The 21,282-nt window shown below is 52.4% G+C and overlaps 1 protein-coding gene across 1 annotated transcript in view; it reads left to right on the top strand.

Moving 5' to 3' along the window:
• The window catches only part of LOC140404050 (SH3 domain-binding protein 1-like), a 90,195-nt gene that overhangs the window by 52,708 nt on the left and 16,205 nt on the right, over positions 1–21,282 (top strand). Inside the window, exons 8-12 of the mRNA XM_072492407.1 lie at positions 3,251–3,319; positions 7,129–7,219; positions 14,839–14,966; positions 17,151–17,262; positions 19,793–19,874. Of these exons, the coding sequence (XP_072348508.1) occupies positions 3,251–3,319; positions 7,129–7,219; positions 14,839–14,966; positions 17,151–17,262; positions 19,793–19,874 (482 nt within the window). The remainder of the gene's footprint in view (positions 1–3,250; positions 3,320–7,128; positions 7,220–14,838; positions 14,967–17,150; positions 17,263–19,792; positions 19,875–21,282) is intronic.

Raw genomic sequence — 21,282 nt, 5'->3', positions numbered from 1 at the left:
AAGTGTACCGGCATTTGGCGGGGGGGGGGTGTCGCCCAGGCAATCGGGGGCCCCGGGTGACTGGATTCTGGGTAGGGTACTCCCGATGCCACCTGAGCAACGTGGCACAATCGGCCTGGCACTCTGGCAGGGCCGAGGGGCCCAGGTGGCATCTTGCCCGTGCTGAGAATCGGGCTCGAGGTGCCTGCCCTTATGAAGTGGGGCGCAGGGGGGACTTGAGGACCCCCTCATTGGTAAGTTGGGCCATTGTGGGACGGGGGGGGGGGGTTCCCCCCCCACAGAGGGTGTCCAGAGATCGGGGTGCAGGAAATGAGCCTTAGCGTGGCCACGGGTGCATTCCTCGCCGAAAATGAAGCAGAGACCCGTTTAATGGCAGGGTCGTTCTTGGCGCTGCAATCAACAGGAAACACCCTGCGAAACCCGCCCGAAACAGCACATTTCAAACCCGGATGACTCGTCAGAAGAGAGATGAGTAGGGCAGCACGGTGGCGCAGTGGTTAGCACTGCTGCCTCACGGCGCCGAGGTCCCAGGTTCGATCCCGGCTCTGGGTCACTGTCCGTGTGGCGTTTGCCCCTTCATAGAATCATAGAATCATAGAAGTTTACAGCATGGAAACAGGCCCTTCGGCCCAACCAGTCCATGCCGCCCAGTTTTTTACCATTAAGCTAGTCCCAGTTGCCCGCACTTGGCCCATAACCCTCTATACCCATCTTACCCATGTAACCATCTAAATGCTTTTTGAAAGACACAATTGTACCCGCCTCTACTACTACCTCTGGCAGCCCATTCCAGACACTCACTACCCTCTGAGTGAAGAAATTGCCCCTCTGGGCCCTTCTGAATCTCTCCCCTCTCACCTTAAACCTATGCCCTCTAGTTTTAGACTCCCCTACCTTTGGGAAAATATGTTGACTATCTACCTTATCTATGCCCCTCATTATTTTATAGACCTCTATAAGATCACCCCTAAGCCTCCTACGCTCCAGGGAAAAAAGTCCCAGTCTATCCAGCCTCTCCTTATAACTCAAACCATCAAGTCCCGGCAACATCCTAGTAAATCTTTTCTGCACTCTTTCTAGTTTAATAATATCCTTTCTATAATAGGGTGACCAGAACTGCACACAGTATTCCAAGTGTGGCCGTACCAATGTCTTGTACAACTTCAACAAGACGTCCCAACTCCTATATTCAATGTTCTGACCAATGAAACCAAGCATGCCGAATGCCTTCTTCACCACCCTGTCCACCTGCGACTCCACCTTCAAGGAGCTATGAACCTGTACTCCTAGATCTCTTTGTTCTATAACTCTCCCCAACGCCATACCATTAACTGAGTAGGTCCTGGCCTGATTCGATCTGCCAAAATGCATCACCTCACATTTATCTAAATTAAACTCCATCTGCCATTCGTCGGCCCACTGGCCTAATTGATCAAGATCCCGTTGCAATCCTAGATAACCTTCTTCACTATCCACTGTGCCACCAATCTTGGTGTCATCTGCAAACTTACTAACCATGCCTCCTAAATTCTCATCCAAATCATTAATATAAATCACAAATAACAGTGGACCCAGCACCGATCCCTGAGGCACACCACTGGTCACAGGCCTCCAGTTTGAAAAACAACCCTCCCAGCCAATTTTGAATCCAATTGGCAACCTCACCCTGGATCCCGTGAGCTTTAACCTTCTGCAACAACCTACCATGCGGTACCTTGTCAAAGGCTTTGCTAAAGTCCATGTAGACAACGTCTACTGCACTACCCTCATCTACCTTCTTGGTCACTCCCTCAAAAAACTCAATCAAATTTGTGAGACATGATTTTCCACGCACAAAGCCATGCTGACTGCCCCGAATCAGTCCTTGCCTCTCTAAATGCTTGTAGATCCTGTCTCTCAGAATACCTTCTAGCAACTTACCTACTACAGACGTTAGGCTCACCGGTCTGTAGTTCCCAGGCTTTTCCCTGCTGCCCTTCTTAAACAAGGGCACAACATTCGCCACTCTCCAATCTTCAGGCACCTCACCTGTGGCTGCCGATGATTCAAATATCTCGGTTAGGGGACCCGCAATTTCCTCCCTAGCCTCCCACAACATCCTGGGATACATTTCATCAGGTCCCGGGGATTTATCTACCTTGATGCGCTTTAAGACTTCCAGCACCTCCTCCTCTGTAATATGCACACTTCTCAAGACATCACTATTTATTTCCCTTAGTTTCCTAACATCCATGCCTTTCTCCACCATGAATACCGATGAGAAATATTCATTCAGGATCTCACCCAACTCTTGTGGCTCTGCACATAGATGCCCTTGTTGATCCTTAAGAGGCCCTACTCTGTCCCTAGTTACTCTTTTCCCCTTTATGTATCTGTAGAATCTCTTTGGATTCTCCCTTGCATTATTTGCCAAAGCAATTTCATGTCCCCTTTTTGCCCTCCTGATTTCCCTCTTAACTCTCAACCCAAAGATGTGCAGGGTAGGTGGATTGGCCACGCTAAATTGCCCCTGAATTGGAAAACTGAATTGGACATTCTAAATTTATATTAAAAAAAAGAAGAGAGATGAGCCACCCGGACTCGAGTCGCTAACTCTGCTTCACTCTCTGCAGACGCTGCCAAACCTGCTGAGTCTGCCCAGCATTTCCTGTTTTTATTTCAGATTCCCAGCACCCACAGAATTTTGCTTTTGTTTTAACCTTCTTTTAGAGTTGCCTCCTATCCGGACCAGATTTTCCCCCCCTCGGTCAATGTTTAAACGCAAAGGAATACAAACTAAGTCTGACCTCTTAATTTAAACTTTTGTGCCTTGGTACCAAAAGGTGAATCTGTCTGCACCCCCCTCAAGGCCAACAGACCATTCCCAGGATGGGGGGGGGGACGGGACCATGAAATGGGATTTTCCATGTCCCTATACAATTGTACGATCGCTTCCTCCCCCTTTTAAATCCTCCTTGTGATAAGGGATATCGGATTTTCTGATGATCCTGTGCACCAGAATTCCGTTGCTTCTCCCTCGCCCCTGGCCCTCTCGCTGTTCAGGAAATATTCTGATCTTTCTCAGATCCAGAATGGCTGACCTCGAGTTGAACATAATCCGTCTGTCTAAAGGAAAACTGCACCTCGCCATGCTGCTTCCATCTTACACCGAACAAGGACAAAAATTAAGTAAAATAAAACGGGGACGAAACTTTCTTTAGGATTTATGGTTTATTGAGGAAGAATCTAACAGCCATTAATTTTATTGCAGGATGAATATGCAGCAGATCTCTATCACTTTGCCAGCAAAGAAGAGGAATACTCCAATTACTTCTGCTTAGTAAGTAACTCCGTTTCAGCGCATCTTCACATCGTGGAGGGAAGTGGACGCGGGAGTGGCGGAAGGATGTCCCTGCTGATTATCGGCTTGTTGAACCACATTGAATGTTCCTTCCCTGGCCAAATAATCCTGGCACTTGAACCCGGAGATTGTGGCCCAGCAGTTGGGACGCCAGCCACTGTGTCACAAGACCTCCTGGTTATCCATAGCCACAGAATCCCTACATTCGGCCCATCGAGTCTGCACCGACCCTCTGAAAGGGCACTCCACCTAGGCCCGCTCCCCCGCCCCATCCCCGTAACACCACCTAACCTGCACATCTTTGGACACTAAGGAGCAATTTCACATGGCCAACCCACCTAACCTGCACACCTGAGGACTGTGGGAGGAAACCCGCACAGACATGGGGAGAACATGCAAACTCCACACAGTCACCTGAGGTCGGAATTGAACCCCGGATCCCTGGCGCTGTGGGGCAGCAGTGCTAACCACGGTGCCACCATGCCATCCTAGTTATTTAGTTATTAATAATAATCCTTATTAGTGGCACAAGTCGGCTTACATTAACACAGCAATGAAGTTACTGTGAAGAGCCCCTAGTCGCCACATTCCGGCACCTGTTCGGGCACACTGAGGGAGAATTCAGAATGTCCAATTCACCTAACAAGCACGTCTTTCGAGACTTGTGGGAGGAAACCGGAGCACCCGGAGGAAACCCACGCAGACACGGGGAGAACGTGCAGACTCCGCACAGACAGTGACCCAAGCCGGGAATCGAATTTGGGTCCCTGGCGCTGTGAAGCAACAGTGCTAACCACTGTGCCACCGTATTAGTTACTTAGCAAGTAACTAAAACTCATTGACATGATGGGGGAATCTTTGCCTTATCACCTTGAGAAAGAAGCTAAAGGAAAGGTGTGAATAGAATAATATAAAACAATCAATGGTAAACCTGGAACATGACTATAAGGTTAACTGTGAATGCAGAACAAGCAAGAACCAAGATCGGGAGGGGCAGGGAATTTAGGACAAATGTTCGGAAGTTCTTCACCTGAAGAGAGGGCCATCCTTGAAGGTGACTTTGGATCGAGTGGGAAAGTTGGAGAGTTTAGAATCACCAGCTGGGTGTTTGCTTGGATGGATTTGGATGTTGAAGCCAAGGTGGGTCAAATGGCATTAATCCCATGGGTAGGAATTGAACATTTTTACACCAGGATCTTGGATCAATTGTAGTTTGTGTATCAATGGCATTTGTAGACACAATCAATTAGTGTCACTCACTAATTCACGGCCATGGTTTGAGCCAAACCTTTATCTGAGATCCGCCCCCAGAAATGGTAAAGCATAGATTGGCAATCTGTGTCCGGTGGTCTGGTTGTCAAACCTTTAACAACCACTTGGTCAAAGAAAAGACCCGGGGCGGGATTCTCTGCTCCTGAGGCTAAGTGTTTGATGCCGTCGAAAACACCGTCGTGTTTCTCGCGGCCTCAGGGTCAGCAATTCTGGCCCCTACAGGGGGCCAGCGCAACACTGGAGCGGTTCACGCTGCTCCAGCTGCTGATCCCGGCGCCAACTGGGCGCCGCGGGATCCGCGCATGCGCAGTGGCACCGGCGCAAACGCGCGCATGTGCAGTGGCCTCCTTCAACGCAACATGGCGCAGGGCTACAGGGGCCGGAAGAAAGGAGGGCCAGGCCACATCGGAGGCCCCTCCCGGGGTCGGACCGCCCCCCCCCCCCCCCCCCCACACAGGCCACCCCCGGACCCTTCAACACCGGCTGAGAGCAGGTATGGACGGTGCCGGCAGCCGCTCAGCCCATCCCGGACCGAGAATCGCCGCGCCAACCACGCTGGCACCGATGGCCAAGTGTATAGCTCCTAACCCTGCCCACCACCCCAGTGTCAGTAAGATTCTTATTACAAGTGATGAAATATGAATGTTTATCTTTACCCTTAACTTATACAATTGAACATGGGTTTGGCCACACCTTGAAGTGCAGTGTACAGGTCTAGTCACTGAAGCATCAGGCAGGTTTACAAGGACTGGAGTCATTGCAGAGTGAGCCAGGAGACTGATTGTCTGCTTCAATGGTCTACGTTATTAGGGGACAATTGCGCTTGAAGACGAGGTGCTGGAGAAGCGATCATCTTCAGGGGCATAAAACAGTTAAGGGAAGAGTCATTCTAGATGCTAGAGGTTTTGCAGTGCAGTGCATAGCGACCCTATCTGCCCCCGCCCCAGGACTTGACGTAAGGTGTATTCATAACCTTGAATATCAACCTGCAAATCCTCCCAACATACCCATGGCAAATAAGGCAGTCAGAACCTGGAAATGGCAATGTCAAACCACGGCAGTACCTTACCAAACACAACCATGGATCAACACATTGGAGTCAATGTTCACCATTGCCCTCTTTTGTTTAGTGCCTGAGAAGAGGAATTCTAGAAGGTGGGGTAGAAACCGGGCTAGTTTGCTGACCCACAAACCAATTTCAAGGGGTGAGATATTTTGCCCTGTGATTGGAGGTCGTGCCTTCAGCTGCCTGGGCCCTCAGCTCTGGGATTGCTTCCGTAAACCTCTCTGTCGCTCCCTCTCTACCCCTTCAAAATGTTCCTTAAATACGACCGCTTTGGCCAAGCTTCTAGTTTTGTGTCTTGATACCTTGATGGGCGGCAAAAGTGGCACAGTGGTTAGCACTGTTGCTTCACAGCGCCTGGGACACTGGTTCGATTCCCGGCTTGGGTCACTGTCTGTGCGGAGTCTGTGCGTTCTCCCCGTGTCCGCGTGGGTTTCCTCCGGGGGCTCCGGTTTCCTCCCACAAGTCCCGAAAGACGTGCTTGTTAGGTGAATTGGACATTCTGAATTCTCCCTCCGTGTACCCGAACAGGCGGCGGAATGTGGAGACTAGGGGCTTTTCACAGTAACTTCATTGCAGTGTTAATGTAAGCCTACTTGTGACACAAATAAAGATTATTATTATATATCATTATGTGTCTTGGTGTCAACTTTTGTCAAATAATGCGAAGAACTTTGGAGTATTTTAACCACGTTAAAGGTGCTATTCAAATTCAATTTGTCATCATGCTCCAGAGAATATAATGGCCGGGATTCTCCGACCGAGAATCCCCGGGAGGGGCGTGAGAATCGCGCCCTGCTGCCCCGATGCTGGCTTCCCCATTTTCCGGCGCCGTTTTCCGGGCGCCGGCGGGATCACCGCCATGCCGGTCGGGGGCCATTGACAGCGCCCCCCCCCCGCGCGGCGATTCTCCAGGCACCGATGGGCCGAGTGGCCGACGGGTTTTGCCGAGTCCCGCCGGCGTGGATTACTCACCTCCCACCCGGCGGGACCTGGAAGGTGAGTGTGCAGGGGGCCGCCCTGGAGGGGGGGGGGGGATCCGAGCCCAGGGGGGGGCCACGGTGGCCTGGCCCACGGTCGGGGCCTACTGATCGGCGGGCGAGCTGGTTCCGTGGGGACCTACTTTACTCCGCGCCGGGCCCCTGTAGGGCTCAGGGGCCATACTGCCCGGGGTCCGGCGCAGAGAAGGGAACCCCCGCTCATGCGTGGAAATACGCCGGCCGTTTCACGCATGCGGGGACTCGCGCGGGTCGTTCCGCGTCGGCTGGAGCTGCGGGGATCACTCCGGCATTGACCTAGCCCCAAAGAAAGGGGAGAATTCCTCACTTTCGGGGGCCGTTGACGCCGGAGTCGTTGGCGCCGGTTTTCACGCCGGCGTGGGGCATAGCCCCATTATCAGAGAATCCCGCCCAATGTGCCCAGAAATATAATTTAATTTTCTTTGTTTTCGAAGTTATTGGAAGCACAAGCTGATTATCACAGAAAATCGCTAAAAGCGTTAGATGGCCTACTACCAATGCTGAGGAACAGCAGCAACACATCAGGTAAGCAGCTGAACCCGCAGCAAAATCCGGTTAGCAACCCAGATCAGTGAGAAACTCAGACAATTCCCTTTCTCATCTTCTCCGTTTCTCTCACACTCACACTCACACACTCACACTCACACACACTCACACTCACACACTCACACTCACACACACTCACACTCACACACTCACACACACACACTCACACACACACTCACACTCACACTCACACACTCACACTCACACACTCACACTCACACACACACACTCACACTCACACTCACACACTCACACACACACACACACACTCACACTCACACACTCACACACACACACTAACACACACACACTCACACTCACACACTCACACTCACACACTCACACACTCACTCACACACTCACACACACACTCACACTCACACTCACACACTCACACACACTCATACACACACTCACACACTCACACACACACTCACCCACACACTCACACACACACTCACACACTCACACTCACACACTCACACTCACACACTCACACACACACACTCACACTCACACACTCACACTCATACACACACACTCACACACACACACTCACACACACACACTCACCCACACACTCTCACACACACACACTCACACTCACACTCACACACTCACACACACACACTCACATACACACACTCACACACACACACTCACACACTCACACTCACACTCACACTCACACACTCACTCACACACTCACACTCACACACTCACACACACACACTCACACACACACACTCACACTCACACTCACACACTCACACACACACACACTCACACACACTCACGCTCACACACTCATACACACACTCACACTCACACACACACACACACTCACACTCATACACACTCACACACACCTCACACTCACACTCACACACACACACACTCACCCACACACTCACACACACACACTCACACTCACACACACACTCACACACACACTCACACACACACACTCACACACTCACACACACACTCACACTCACACACACTCACACTCACACACACTCACACACACATACTCACACACACACACACACACACACTCATACTCACACACTCACACACACACACACTCTCACATACACTCACACACACTCACACACACAGACTCACACACACTCACACACACTCACACACACACACTCACACACACTCACACACACTCACACACAAACACACACCCGCACAAACCCTCTCACACACACCCACACAAACCCTCTCACACACACCCACACACACACCCTCTCACACACACCCACACAAACCCTCTCACACCCCCCACACACACCCTCTCACACACACCCATACAAACCCTCTCAAACACACCCACACATACCCTCTCACACACACCCACACAAACCCTCTCACACACACCCACACACACCCTCTCACACACACCCATACAAACCCTCTCACACATACCTACACACACCCTCTCACACACACACACCCTCTCACACACACCCTCTCACACCCACCCACACAAACCCTCTCACACAAACCCACAGACACACTCTCACACACGTCCACACAAGCCCTCTCACACACACCCACACAAACCCTCTCACACACACCCACAGAAACCCTCTCACACACCCACACAAACCCTCTCACACACACCCGCACAAACCCTCTCACACACACCCACACAACCCCTCTCACACACACCCACACAAATCCTCTCACACACACCCACACAAGCCCTCTCTCACACACCCACACAAACCCTCTCACACACACCCGCACAAACCCTCTCACACACACCCACACACACCCTCTCACACACACCCACACAAACCCTCTCACACACACCCACACAAACCCTCTCTCACACACCCACACAAACCCTCTCACACACACCCACACAAACCCTCTCACACACACCCACACAAAGCCTCTCACACACATCCACACAAACCCTCTCACGCACACGCACACAATCCTTCTCACACACACACCCACACAAACCCTCTCACACACACCCGGACAAACCCACTCACACACACCCGCACAAACCCTCTCACACACACCCACACAAACCCTCTCACACACCCCCACACAAATCCTCTCACACACACCCACACAAACTCTCTCACACACCCACACAAACCCTCTCACACACACCCGCACAAACCCTCTCACACACACCCACACAACCCCTCTCACACACACCCACACAAACCCTTTCACACACCCCCACACAAACCCTCTCTCACACACCCACATAAACACTCTCACACACACCAGCACAAACCCTCTCACACACACCCACACACACCCTCTCACACACACCCACACAAACCCTCTCACACACACCCACACAAACCCTCTCTCACACACCCACACACACCCTCTCACACACACCCACACAAACCCTCTCACACACACCCACACAAAGCCTCTCACACACACCCGCACAAACCCTCTCACGCACACACACACAAACCTTCTCACACACACACACACACAAACCCTCTCACACACACCCGGACAAACCCTCTCACACACACCCGCACAAACCCTCTCACACACAAACGCCCTCTCACGCACACACACCCACACTCTCACACACACACCCACACAAACCCTCTCACGCACACACACACAAACCCTCTCACGCACACCCACACAAGCCCTCTCTCACACACCCACACAAACCCTCTCACACACACCCGCACAAGCCCTCTCACACACACCCACACAAACCCTCTCACACACACCCACACAAACCCTCTCTCACACACCCACACAAACCCTCTCACACACACCCACACAAACCCTCTCACACACACCCACACAAAGCCTCTCGCACACATCCACACAAACCCTCTCACGCACACGCACACAATCCTTCTCACACACACACCCACACAAACTCTCTCACACACACCCGGACAAACCCACTCACACACACCCGCACAAACCCTCTCACACACACCCACACAAACCCTCTCACACACCCCCACACAAATCCTCTCACACACACCCACATAAACCCTCTCACACACACCAGCACAAACCCTCTAACACACACCCGCACACACCCTCTCACACACACCCACACAAACCCTCTCACACACACCCACACAAACCCTCTCTCACACACCCACACAAACCCTCTCACACACACCCACACAAACCCTCTCACACACACCCACACAAACCCTCTCACGCACACACACACAAACCTTCTCACACACACACCCACACAAACCCTCTCACACACACCCGGACAAACCCTCTCACACACACCCGCACAAACCCTCTCACACACAAACGCACAAGCCCTCTCACGCACACATACCCGCACTCTCACGCACACACCCACACAAACCCTCTCACACACACCCACACAAAGCCTCTCGCACACATCCACACAAACCCTCTCACGCACACGCACACAATCCTTCTCACACACACACCCACACAAACTCTCTCACACACACCCGGACAAACCCACTCACACACACCCGCACAAACCCTCTCACACACACCCACACAAACCCTCTCACACACCCCCACACAAATCCTCTCACACACACCCACATAAACCCTCTCACACACACCAGCACAAACCCTCTAACACACACCCGCACACACCCTCTCACACACACCCACACAAACCCTCTCACACACACCCACACAAACCCTCTCTCACACACCCACACAAACCCTCTCACACACACCCACACAAACCCTCTCACACACACCCACACAAACCCTCTCACGCACACACACACAAACCTTCTCACACACACACCCACACAAACCCTCTCACACACACCCGGACAAACCCTCTCACACACACCCGCACAAACCCTCTCACACACAAACGCACAAGCCCTCTCACGCACACATACCCGCACTCTCACGCACACACCCACACAAACCCTCTCACGCACACACACACAAACCCTCTCACACACACCCACACAAACCCTCTCACACACACACACACACACACACAAACCCTCTCACACACACCCGCACAAACCCTCTCATACACACTCACACACACCTTCTCACACACACACCCACACACCCTCTCACACACACCCGGACAAACCCTCTCACACACACCTGCACAAACGCTCTCACGCACACCCACACAAACCCTCTCACACACACCCACACACACCCTCTCACACACACACACACAAACCTTCTCAAACACACCCACACACACCCTCTCACACACACACACACAAACCCTCTCACACACACCCACACACACCCTCTCACACACAACCACACAAACCCTCTCTCACACACCCACACACACCCTCTCACACACACCCACACAAACCCTCTCACACATACCTACACACACCCTCTCACACACACACACACTCTCACACACCCCCTCTCACACCCACCCACACATACCCTCTCACACACACCCGGACAAACCCTCTCACACACACCCACAGACACACTCTCACACACGCCCACACAAGCCCTCTCACACACCCCCACACAAACCCTCTCACACACACCCACAGAAACCCTCTCAATCACCCACACAAACCCTCTCACACACACCCGCACAAACCCTCTCACACACACCCACACAACCCCTCTCACACACACCCACACAAACCCTCTCACACACACCCACACAAGCCCTCTCTCACACACCCACACAAACCCTCTCACACACACCCGCACAAACCCTCTCTCACACACCCATACAAACACTCTCACACACACCAGCACAAACCCTCTCACACACACCCACCCTCTCACACACACCCACACAAACCCTCTCTCACACACCCACACAAACCCTCTCACACACACCCACACAAAGCTCTCACACACACCTACACAAACCCTCTCATGCACACACACACAAACCTTCTCACACACACACCCACACAAACCCTCTCACACATACCCGGACAAACCCTCCCACACACACCCGCACAAACCCTCTCACACACAAACGCACAAGCCCTCTCACGCACACACACCCGCACTCACACACACACACCCACACAAACCCTCTCACGCACACACACACAAACCCTCTCACACACACCCACACAAACCCTCTCACGCACACACACACACAAACCCTCTCACACACACCCGCACAAACCCTCTCACACACACCCACACACACCCTCTCACACACACACCCACACACCATCTCACACACACCCGGACAAACCCTCTCACACACACCTGCACAAACGCTCTCACGCACACCCACACAAACCCTCTCACACACACACGCACTCTCACACACACCGGCACTCTCTCACACACACCCACACACACCTGCACTCTCTCACACACACCCACACACACCTGCACTCTCTGACACACACCCACACACACCCGCACTCTCCCACACACACCCACACACACCCACACACACCCGCACTCTCCCACACACACCCACACACACCCGCACTCTCTCACACACACCCGCACTCTCTCACACACACCCGCACTCTCCCACACACACCCACACACACCCGCACTCTCCTACACACACCCACACACACCCACACACACCCGCACTCTCCCACACATACCCACACACACCCGCACTCTCCTAAACACACCCACACACACCCGCACTCTCCCGCACACCCACACACACCCACACACACCCGCACTCTCCCACACACACCCACACACACCCGCACTCTCTCACACACACCTGCACTGTCTCACACACACCCACACACACCCGCACTCTCTCACACACACCTGCACTGTCTCACACACACCCACACACACATGCACTCTCTCACACACACCTGCACTGTCTCACACACACCCACACACACCTGCACTCTCTCACACACACCCACACACACCCGCACTCTCTCACACACACTGACACACACCCGCACTCTCCCACACACACCCACACACACCCGCACTCTCTCACACACACCCACACACACCCGCACTCTCCCACACACACCCACACACACCCGCACTCTCTCACACACACCTGCACTCTCCCACACACACCCGCACTCTCCCACACACATCCACACACACCCGCACTCTCTCACACACACCTGCACTCTCCCACACACACCCGCACTCTCCCACACACACCCACACACACCCGCACTCTCCCACACACACCCACACACACCCACACTCTCTCTCACACACCTGCACTGTCTCACACACACCCACACACACACGCACTCTCCCACACACACCTGCACTCTCTCACACACACCCACACACACCTGCACTCTCTCACACACACCCACACACACCCGCACTCTCTCACACACACTGACACACACCCGCACTCTCCCACACACACCCACACACCTGCACTCTCTCACACACACTGACACACACCCGCACACTCCCACACACACCCGCACTCTCCCACACACACCCACACACACCCGCACTCTCTCACACACACTGACACACACCCGCACTCTCTCACACACACCCACACACACCCGCACTCTCCCACACACACCCACACACACCCGCACTCTCTCACACACACTGACACACACCTGCACTCTCTCACACACACCCACACACACCCGCACTCTCTCACACACACTGACACACACCTGCACTCTCTCACACACACACACCTGCACTCTCCCACACACACCCACACACACCCGCACTCTCCCACACACACCCACACACACCCGCACTCTCTCACACACACTGACACACACCCGCACTCTCCCACACACACCCAGACACACCCGCACTCTCCCACACACACCCGCACTCTCTCACACACACTGACACACACCCGCACTCTCTCACACACACCTGCACTCTCTCACACACACCCACACACACCTACACTCTCTCACACACACCCACACACACCTGCACTCTCTCACACACACACACACCCACACTCTCTCACACACACTGACACACACCCGCACTCTCCCACACACACCCACACACCTGCACTCTCTCACACACACTGACACACACCCGCACACTCCCACACACACCCGCACTCTCCCACACACACCCACACACACCCGCACTCTCTCACACACACTGACACACACCCGCACTCTCTCACACACACCCACACACACCCGCACTCTCCCACACACACCCACACACACCCGCACTCTCTCACACACACTGACACACACCTGCACTCTCTCACACACACCCACACACACCCGCACTCTCTCACACACACTGACACACACCTGCACTCTCTCACACACACACACCTGCACTCTCCCACACACACCCACACACACCCGCACTCTCCCACACACACCCACACACACCCGCACTCTCTCACACACACTGACACACACCCGCACTCTCCCACACACACCCAGACACACCCGCACTCTCCCACACACACCCGCACTCTCTCACACACACTGACACACACCCGCACTCTCTCACACACACCTGCACTCTCTCACACACACCCACACACACCTACACTCTCTCACACACACCCACACACACCTGCACTCTCTCACACACACACACACCCACACTCTCTCACACAGTGCCTGCCGTTGGTTTACATCGGTCTCTCCCAGTCTCTCCCTGGCCATTCTCACTCTGCCCATTCTCTGTGTGGAAAGGTGACATTCCGGAGAATCCTGCCTTTGGACAACCTCTGGAGGAGCACCTGAAATGCTGCGGGCGGGAAATTGCCCTGCCCATTGAGGCGTGCGTCATGATGTTGCTGGATAAAGGCATGAAGGAGGAGGTAAGGTCTATGTGTGAACTGAGAGAGAGAGTGAGAGAGAGGAGAGTGAGAAAGGGGGTGTGCAGGACCATCCTCACTTCTCCAAGGGCTAAGTGGGGCTAAAAGCTCCACCTGATTTTCCCCTGATCTGCACAGACTGGGAACTGAGATGTTTTGGGGGTTTTATCCCAGTTAGTATGTTATCCATTAGGGAAAAAGTTGGGAATTGGATCCTGGCGTCACCCCTGCGGGTCACTGAGGGGGAACTTGACTGGATTCCAGCTCTTAAACATCACAAAAGGTGGCTAATGCTGGAAAGATTGTCGGTGTGGATCTATGTCAGGACATAACCTGGAACAACTTGTGCAGGAACTTTCATAGTGGTTTGTATGGGCGGCACTGTAGCACAGTGGTCAGCACTGTTGCTTCACAGCGCCAGAGTCCTAGGTTCGATTCCTGGCTTGGGTCACTGTCCGTGTGGAGTCTGCACGTTCTCCCCGTCTGCGTGGGTTTCCTCCGGGTGCTCCGGTTTCCTCCCACAAGTCCCGAAAGACATGCTGTTAGTTGAACTGGACATTCTGAATTCTCCCTCAGTGTCCCCGAACAGGTGCCGGAGTGTGGCGAATAGGGGCTTTTCACAGTGACATAATTGCAGTGTTAATATAAGCTTGCTTGTGACAGTAAGGATTATTATTAAATTCGGTATTTCCTCTCACGTTGGCTTTTATTAGGATAGTATCGAAATAATTTTACTCTGTATTTAACCCCGTGCTGTACCTGTCCTGGGAGTGTTTGATGGGGACAGTGTAGAGGGAGCTTTACTCTGTATCTAACCCCGTGCTGTACCTGTCCTGGGAGTGTTGATGGGGATGGTGTAGAGGGAGCTTTACTCTGTATCTAGCCCCGTGCGGGACCTGTCCTGGGAGTGTTTGATGGGGACAGTGTGGAGGGAGCTTGGCTCTGTATCTAACCCCGTGCTGTACCTGTCCTGGGAGTGTTTGATGGGGACAGTGTAGAGGGAGCTTTACTCTGTATCTAACCCCGTGCTGTACCTGTCCTGGGAGTGTTGATGGGGGACAGTGTAGAGGGAGCTTTACTCTGTATCTAACCCCGTGCTGTACCTGTCCTGGGAGTGTTTGATGGGGACAGTGTAGAGGGAGCTTTACTCTGTATCTAACCCCATGCTGTACCTATCCTGGGAGTGTTTGATGGGGACAGTGTAGAGGGAGCTTTACTCTGTATCTAACCCCGTGCTGTACCTGTCCTGGAACAGTGGAACGGCAGGCTTTGAGTTGAGTGGAGTGATCCTATCTAGCTATTTCATCTGGTAGGAGGTTATGAATCAACAAATCTGACAACCTAAAAAGGCTTCAATATGCAACACCCCGGAGTGTGACCTGAGAAGCAGGGAAAGGAATCAATTCCCTTTCAGTGTTTGCAGGAGAACAGAATATAACAGTCTGCTTAAAATGTAGGATTGCTTTAGAGTAGTGTCCTCGGTCCTACCGCCTTCAGCTACTTCATCAATGACGTTCCCTCCACCGTGAGGTCAGAATTTGGATGTCCCTGGATGATTCCATGGTTTTCAACACCATTTGCAGCTCCTCAGATACTGAATTGATCTGTGCCCTATGCAGCAAGTCTGAGATAGTGTCCCCTGGTTCTAGTTTTTCCTACTAGTGGAAACGTCCTCTCCACGTCCACTCTATCCAGGCCTCGCAGTACCCTGTAAGTTTCAATAAGATCCCCCCTCATCCTTCTAAACTCCAACGAGTACAGACCCGAGTCCTCAACCGTTCCTCATACGACAAGCTCTTCATTCCAGGGATCATTCTTGTGAACCTTCTCTGGACGCTTCCCAAGGCCAGCACATCCTTGCTTAGATACGCTCACCGTGTCTCCCTAACAACACTGAGGGTGCAATGTTTAAAACACTAACTCAGCAGCACCTTCTCAATGAGATGGACAAGAAATGCTGGTCAGCCACACCCTGTGAATGATTAAGGTAAAAAGAGCTCTGGCTCATTTATGGGAATGTGACAGAACCGGAGATTTAAAGCACACTGCCCGGGCGATAGGCACTTGATTTTCTAAGGGGAGGTCACATTTGCATGGGGTGCTCCCTGTAAGCAGTGCAATTGAGAACTGGAAATTCCATCCATTTTTAAATCTTTGTTGAACTAATCGATTTGCCACCTCTCTCAGGGACTGTTCAGGTTAGCAGCTGCTGCTTCAGTACTGAAACGGTTAAAATCCGCTCTGGATAGAGGATCCTTTGACCCTCAGGAGTTCAACTCAGACTCACACGCTGTGGCAGGTAAGAGTTTCCAGCACAGATTCTGCGAGTCATTTCTTCAATGCATAGAGAATCTCTAACAAATTAATGCCTCTGTGCTGTACCTGTCCTGGGAGTGTTTAATGGGACAGTGTAGAGGGAGCTTTACTCTGTATCTAACCCCGTGCGGTACCTGTCCTGGGAGTGTTTAATGGGACAGTGTAGAGGGAGCTTTACTCTGTATCTAACCCCGTGCTGTACCTGTCCTGGGAGTGTTTGACGGGGACAGTGTAGAGGGAGCTTTACTCTGTATCTAACCCCGTGCTGTACCTGTCCTGGGAGTGTTTAATGGGACAGTGTAGAGAGAGCTTTACTCTGTATCTAACCCCGTGCTGTACCTGTCCTGGGAGTGATTGATGGGGACAGTGCAGAGGGAGCTTTACTCTGTATCTAACCCCGTGCTGTACCTGTCCTGGGAGTGTTTGATGGGGACAGTGTAGAGGGAGCTTTACTCTGTATCTAACCCCTTGTTGTACCTGGCCTGGGAGTGTTTGATGGGGACCATGTAGAGGGAGCTTTACTCTGTATCTAACCCCACGCTGTACCTGTCCTGGGAGTGTTTGATGGGGACAGTGTAGAGGAAGCTTTACTCTGTATCTAACCCCGTGCTGTACCTGTCCTGGGAGTGTTTGATGGGGACAGTGTAGAGGGAGCTTTACTCTGTATCTAACCCCGTGCTGTACCTGTCCTGGGAGTGTTTGATGGGGACAGTGTAGAGGGAGCTTTACTCTGTATCTAACCCCGTGCTGTACCTGTCCTGGGAGTGTTTGATGGGGACAATGATGAGTGAGCTTTACTCTGTAGCTAACCCCGTGCTGTACCTGTCCTGGGAGTGATTGATGGGGACAGTGTAGAGGGAGCTTTACTCTGTATCTAAACCCGTGCTGTCCCTGTCCTGGGAGTGTTTGATGGGGACAGTGTAGAGGGAGCTTTACTCTGTATCTAACCTCGTGCTGTACCTGCCCTGGGAGTATTTAATGGGGACGGTGTAGAGGGAGCTTTACTCTGTATCTAACCCCGTGCTGTATCTGTCCTGGGAGTGTTTGATGGGGACAGTGTAGAGGGAGCTTTACTCTGTATCTAACCCCGTGCTGCACCTGTCCTGGGAGTGTTTGATGGGGACAGTGTAGAGGGAGCTCTACTCTGTATCTAACCGTGTGCTGTACCTGTCCTGGGAGTGTTTGATGGGGACAGTGTAGAGGGAGCTTTACTCTGTATCTAACCCCGTGCTGTACCTGTCCTGGGAGTGTTTGATGGGGACAGTGTAGAGGGAGCTTTACTCTGTATCTAACCCCGTGCTGTACCTGGCTTGGGAGTGTTTGATGGGGACAGTGTAGAGGGAGCTTTACTCTGTATCTAACCCCGTGCTGTACCTCTCCTGGGAGTGTTTGATGGGGACAGTGTAGAGGGAGCTTTACTCTGTATCTAACCCCGTGCTGTACCTGTCCTGGGAGTGTTTGATGGGGACAGTGTAGAGGGAGCTTTACTCTGTATCTAACTCCGTGCTGTATCTATCCTGGGAGTGTTTGATGGGGACAGTGTAGAGGGAGCTTTACTCTGTATCTAACCCAGTGCTGTACCTGTCCTGGGAGTGTTTGATGGAGACGGTGTAGAGGGAGCTTTACTCTGTATCTAACCCCGTGCTGTACCTGTCCTGGGAGTGTTTGATGGAGACGGTGTAGAGGGAGCTTTACTCTGTATCTAACTCCGTGCTGTACCTGTCCTGGGAGTGTTTGATGGGGACAGTGTAGAGGGAGCTGTACTCTGTATCTAACCCCGTGCTGTATCTATCCTGGGAGTGTTTGATGGGGACAGTGTAGAGGGAGCTTTACTCTGTATCTAACCCCGTGCTGTACCTGTCCTGGGAGTGTTTGATGGAGACGGTGTAGAGGGAGCTTTACTCTGTATCTAACCCCGTGCTGTACCTGTCCTGGGAGTGTTTGATGGGGACAGTGTAGAGGGAGCTTTACTCTGTATCTAACCCTGTGCTGTACCTGTCCTGGGAGTGTTTGATTGGCACAGTGTAGAGGGAGCTTTACTCTGTATCTAACCCCGTGCTGTACCTGTCCTGGGAGTGTTTGATGGGGACAGTGTAGAGGGAGCTTTACTCTGTATCTAACCCTGTGCTGTACCTGTCCTGGGAGTGTTTGATTGGGACAGTGTAGAGGGAGCTTTACTCTGTATCTAACCCCGTGCTGTCCCTGTACAACACCTGTGGTGATGTCGCCTATACTTTCCTGTTCAGCACATCATGGGCTAAATCAAGGTACTAACCCCTGATACACTCTACATTCTGCAGGACAAATATCTCTGAATTTTATTAGTGGGAGAAACTCTTTTAAAAATATGGATTATCAACAAATGTTGCGAGAAACGCTTTTAAATTAAATACTGCCTTCATTTCATTCGTACAGCACCTGCTCAGTGACCTTGCTTTAATTGGTTGTTGCTGAAGGTAATATGGACTACCGCAGAAATAATTGTCCCCTTTCTCTCCCTTTCCCTGTAATAGGTGCATTAAAGTCCTACCTCCGTGAATTACCTCAACCCCTCATGACATTTGACCTTTATGAAGAGTGGTTCCAAGCTGCCAGGTGTGTGTTGGCTTCTTGGTTCGTTTTGTTCGCCTTTTCGCCATGGGGTTTTTGGAGTTATTCTCGTTTTGTTATGCTCTTGTCGTACCATAAGCTGCTTCCTTGATGTGCCCTCTGACAAAGGAAGGTTCAGACTGGGAGATAGCTTTAACACGTTTATTAAACTGTTAACAATTCTCCAACTTGGATTCGACTCTCCTGTTAATTCTGCTATAGCTACTCAGACTGACTAACCAGTCTGCTACAATCCATGTGGTGGGTGTGATGTGTTTCAATTAACCCTGTCTGTACTCACTGAGTGTCTCCACTGGAAAGAGAAAGATCATGGGTGCTGTGTCCTTTTATATGGGTAGCCCCCTTGTGGTAGTGTCACCTCTGTATCTGTCTTGACTGCCCATTGGTCGTGTCCTATCTTACTGATCTATTGGTTGAATGTCTGTGTGTCATGATGTCTCTGGTGCTCCCTCTGGTGTTTACTTAGTCGTAGTGTATTTACATTAACCCCTTGTGTATTTACAGTGATGCATATCACCACAATTCTCACTCCCTTCCCCAGTCCAAACCAAGTGGCCCAGGCCTGGAGGCCAGACCAGTGCCCTGCAGCCTGCCACTGTTGTCGGTCACAGGAGGTACTTGCGGCTGAGTGCTGGGTAGCACACCCTCGGCTTACCTCTCTGCCCACTCGGTGATTTGCCCGTGTGCTGCTTGTAGGTCATCCAAGGGGGGGCGCTGCTAAGGCATCTCACCTCAGAACCCAACCTAATGAGGAGCTGGGAGGTCCTGCAGAGCTGCCGATGATAGCCGGCAGCCCCACGGGACAGGTGGGCACTGCCAAGGAAGGTGGCGACGCCAGAGGCACCTCCACATGGTTGCCCCCACACCCCCTCCCCATGGAAATCATCAACTAAAGCGGCCTGAAGCCAAAGGTGACCAACTCACAGAGAGAAAGAATTCAGAGCCATGGGGGGTCCGTTAGAGCTGGGCGGCACGGTGGTTAGCACTGCTGCCTCACAGCGCCAGGGACCGGGTTCAATTCCAGCCTCGGGTGACTGTGTAGAGTTTGCACGTCCTCCCCGTGTCTGCGTGGGTTTCCTCCGGGTGCCTCTTCCAAAGATGTGCAGGTTCAGTGGATTGGCCACGCTAAATTGCCCGTTAGTATCCAACGGTTAGGTGGGGTTACTGGGTTACGGGGATAGGGTGGAGGTGTGGGCTTGGGTAGGGTGCTCTTTCCAAGGGGCCGGTGCAGACTCGATGGGCGGAATGGCCTCCTTCTGCACTGTAAATTCTATGGGTCTGTGAGGGGTGTGGGGGAGGTGCGGCTGGCAGGGCTGTGAGAGCTGCGGGGGAAAGGTTACTGCCAGAGCTGTGGGAGTGGGTGGGGGAGACTGTTGGAGATTAAGACTGGGTG

Source organism: Scyliorhinus torazame, chromosome 29, assembly GCF_047496885.1.
Source record: "Scyliorhinus torazame isolate Kashiwa2021f chromosome 29, sScyTor2.1, whole genome shotgun sequence".
Taxonomy (NCBI): Eukaryota; Metazoa; Chordata; class Chondrichthyes; order Carcharhiniformes; family Scyliorhinidae; genus Scyliorhinus; species Scyliorhinus torazame.
Note: the sequence above shows the minus strand (reverse complement) of the source record. Positions and strands in the feature narration are given on the sequence as shown.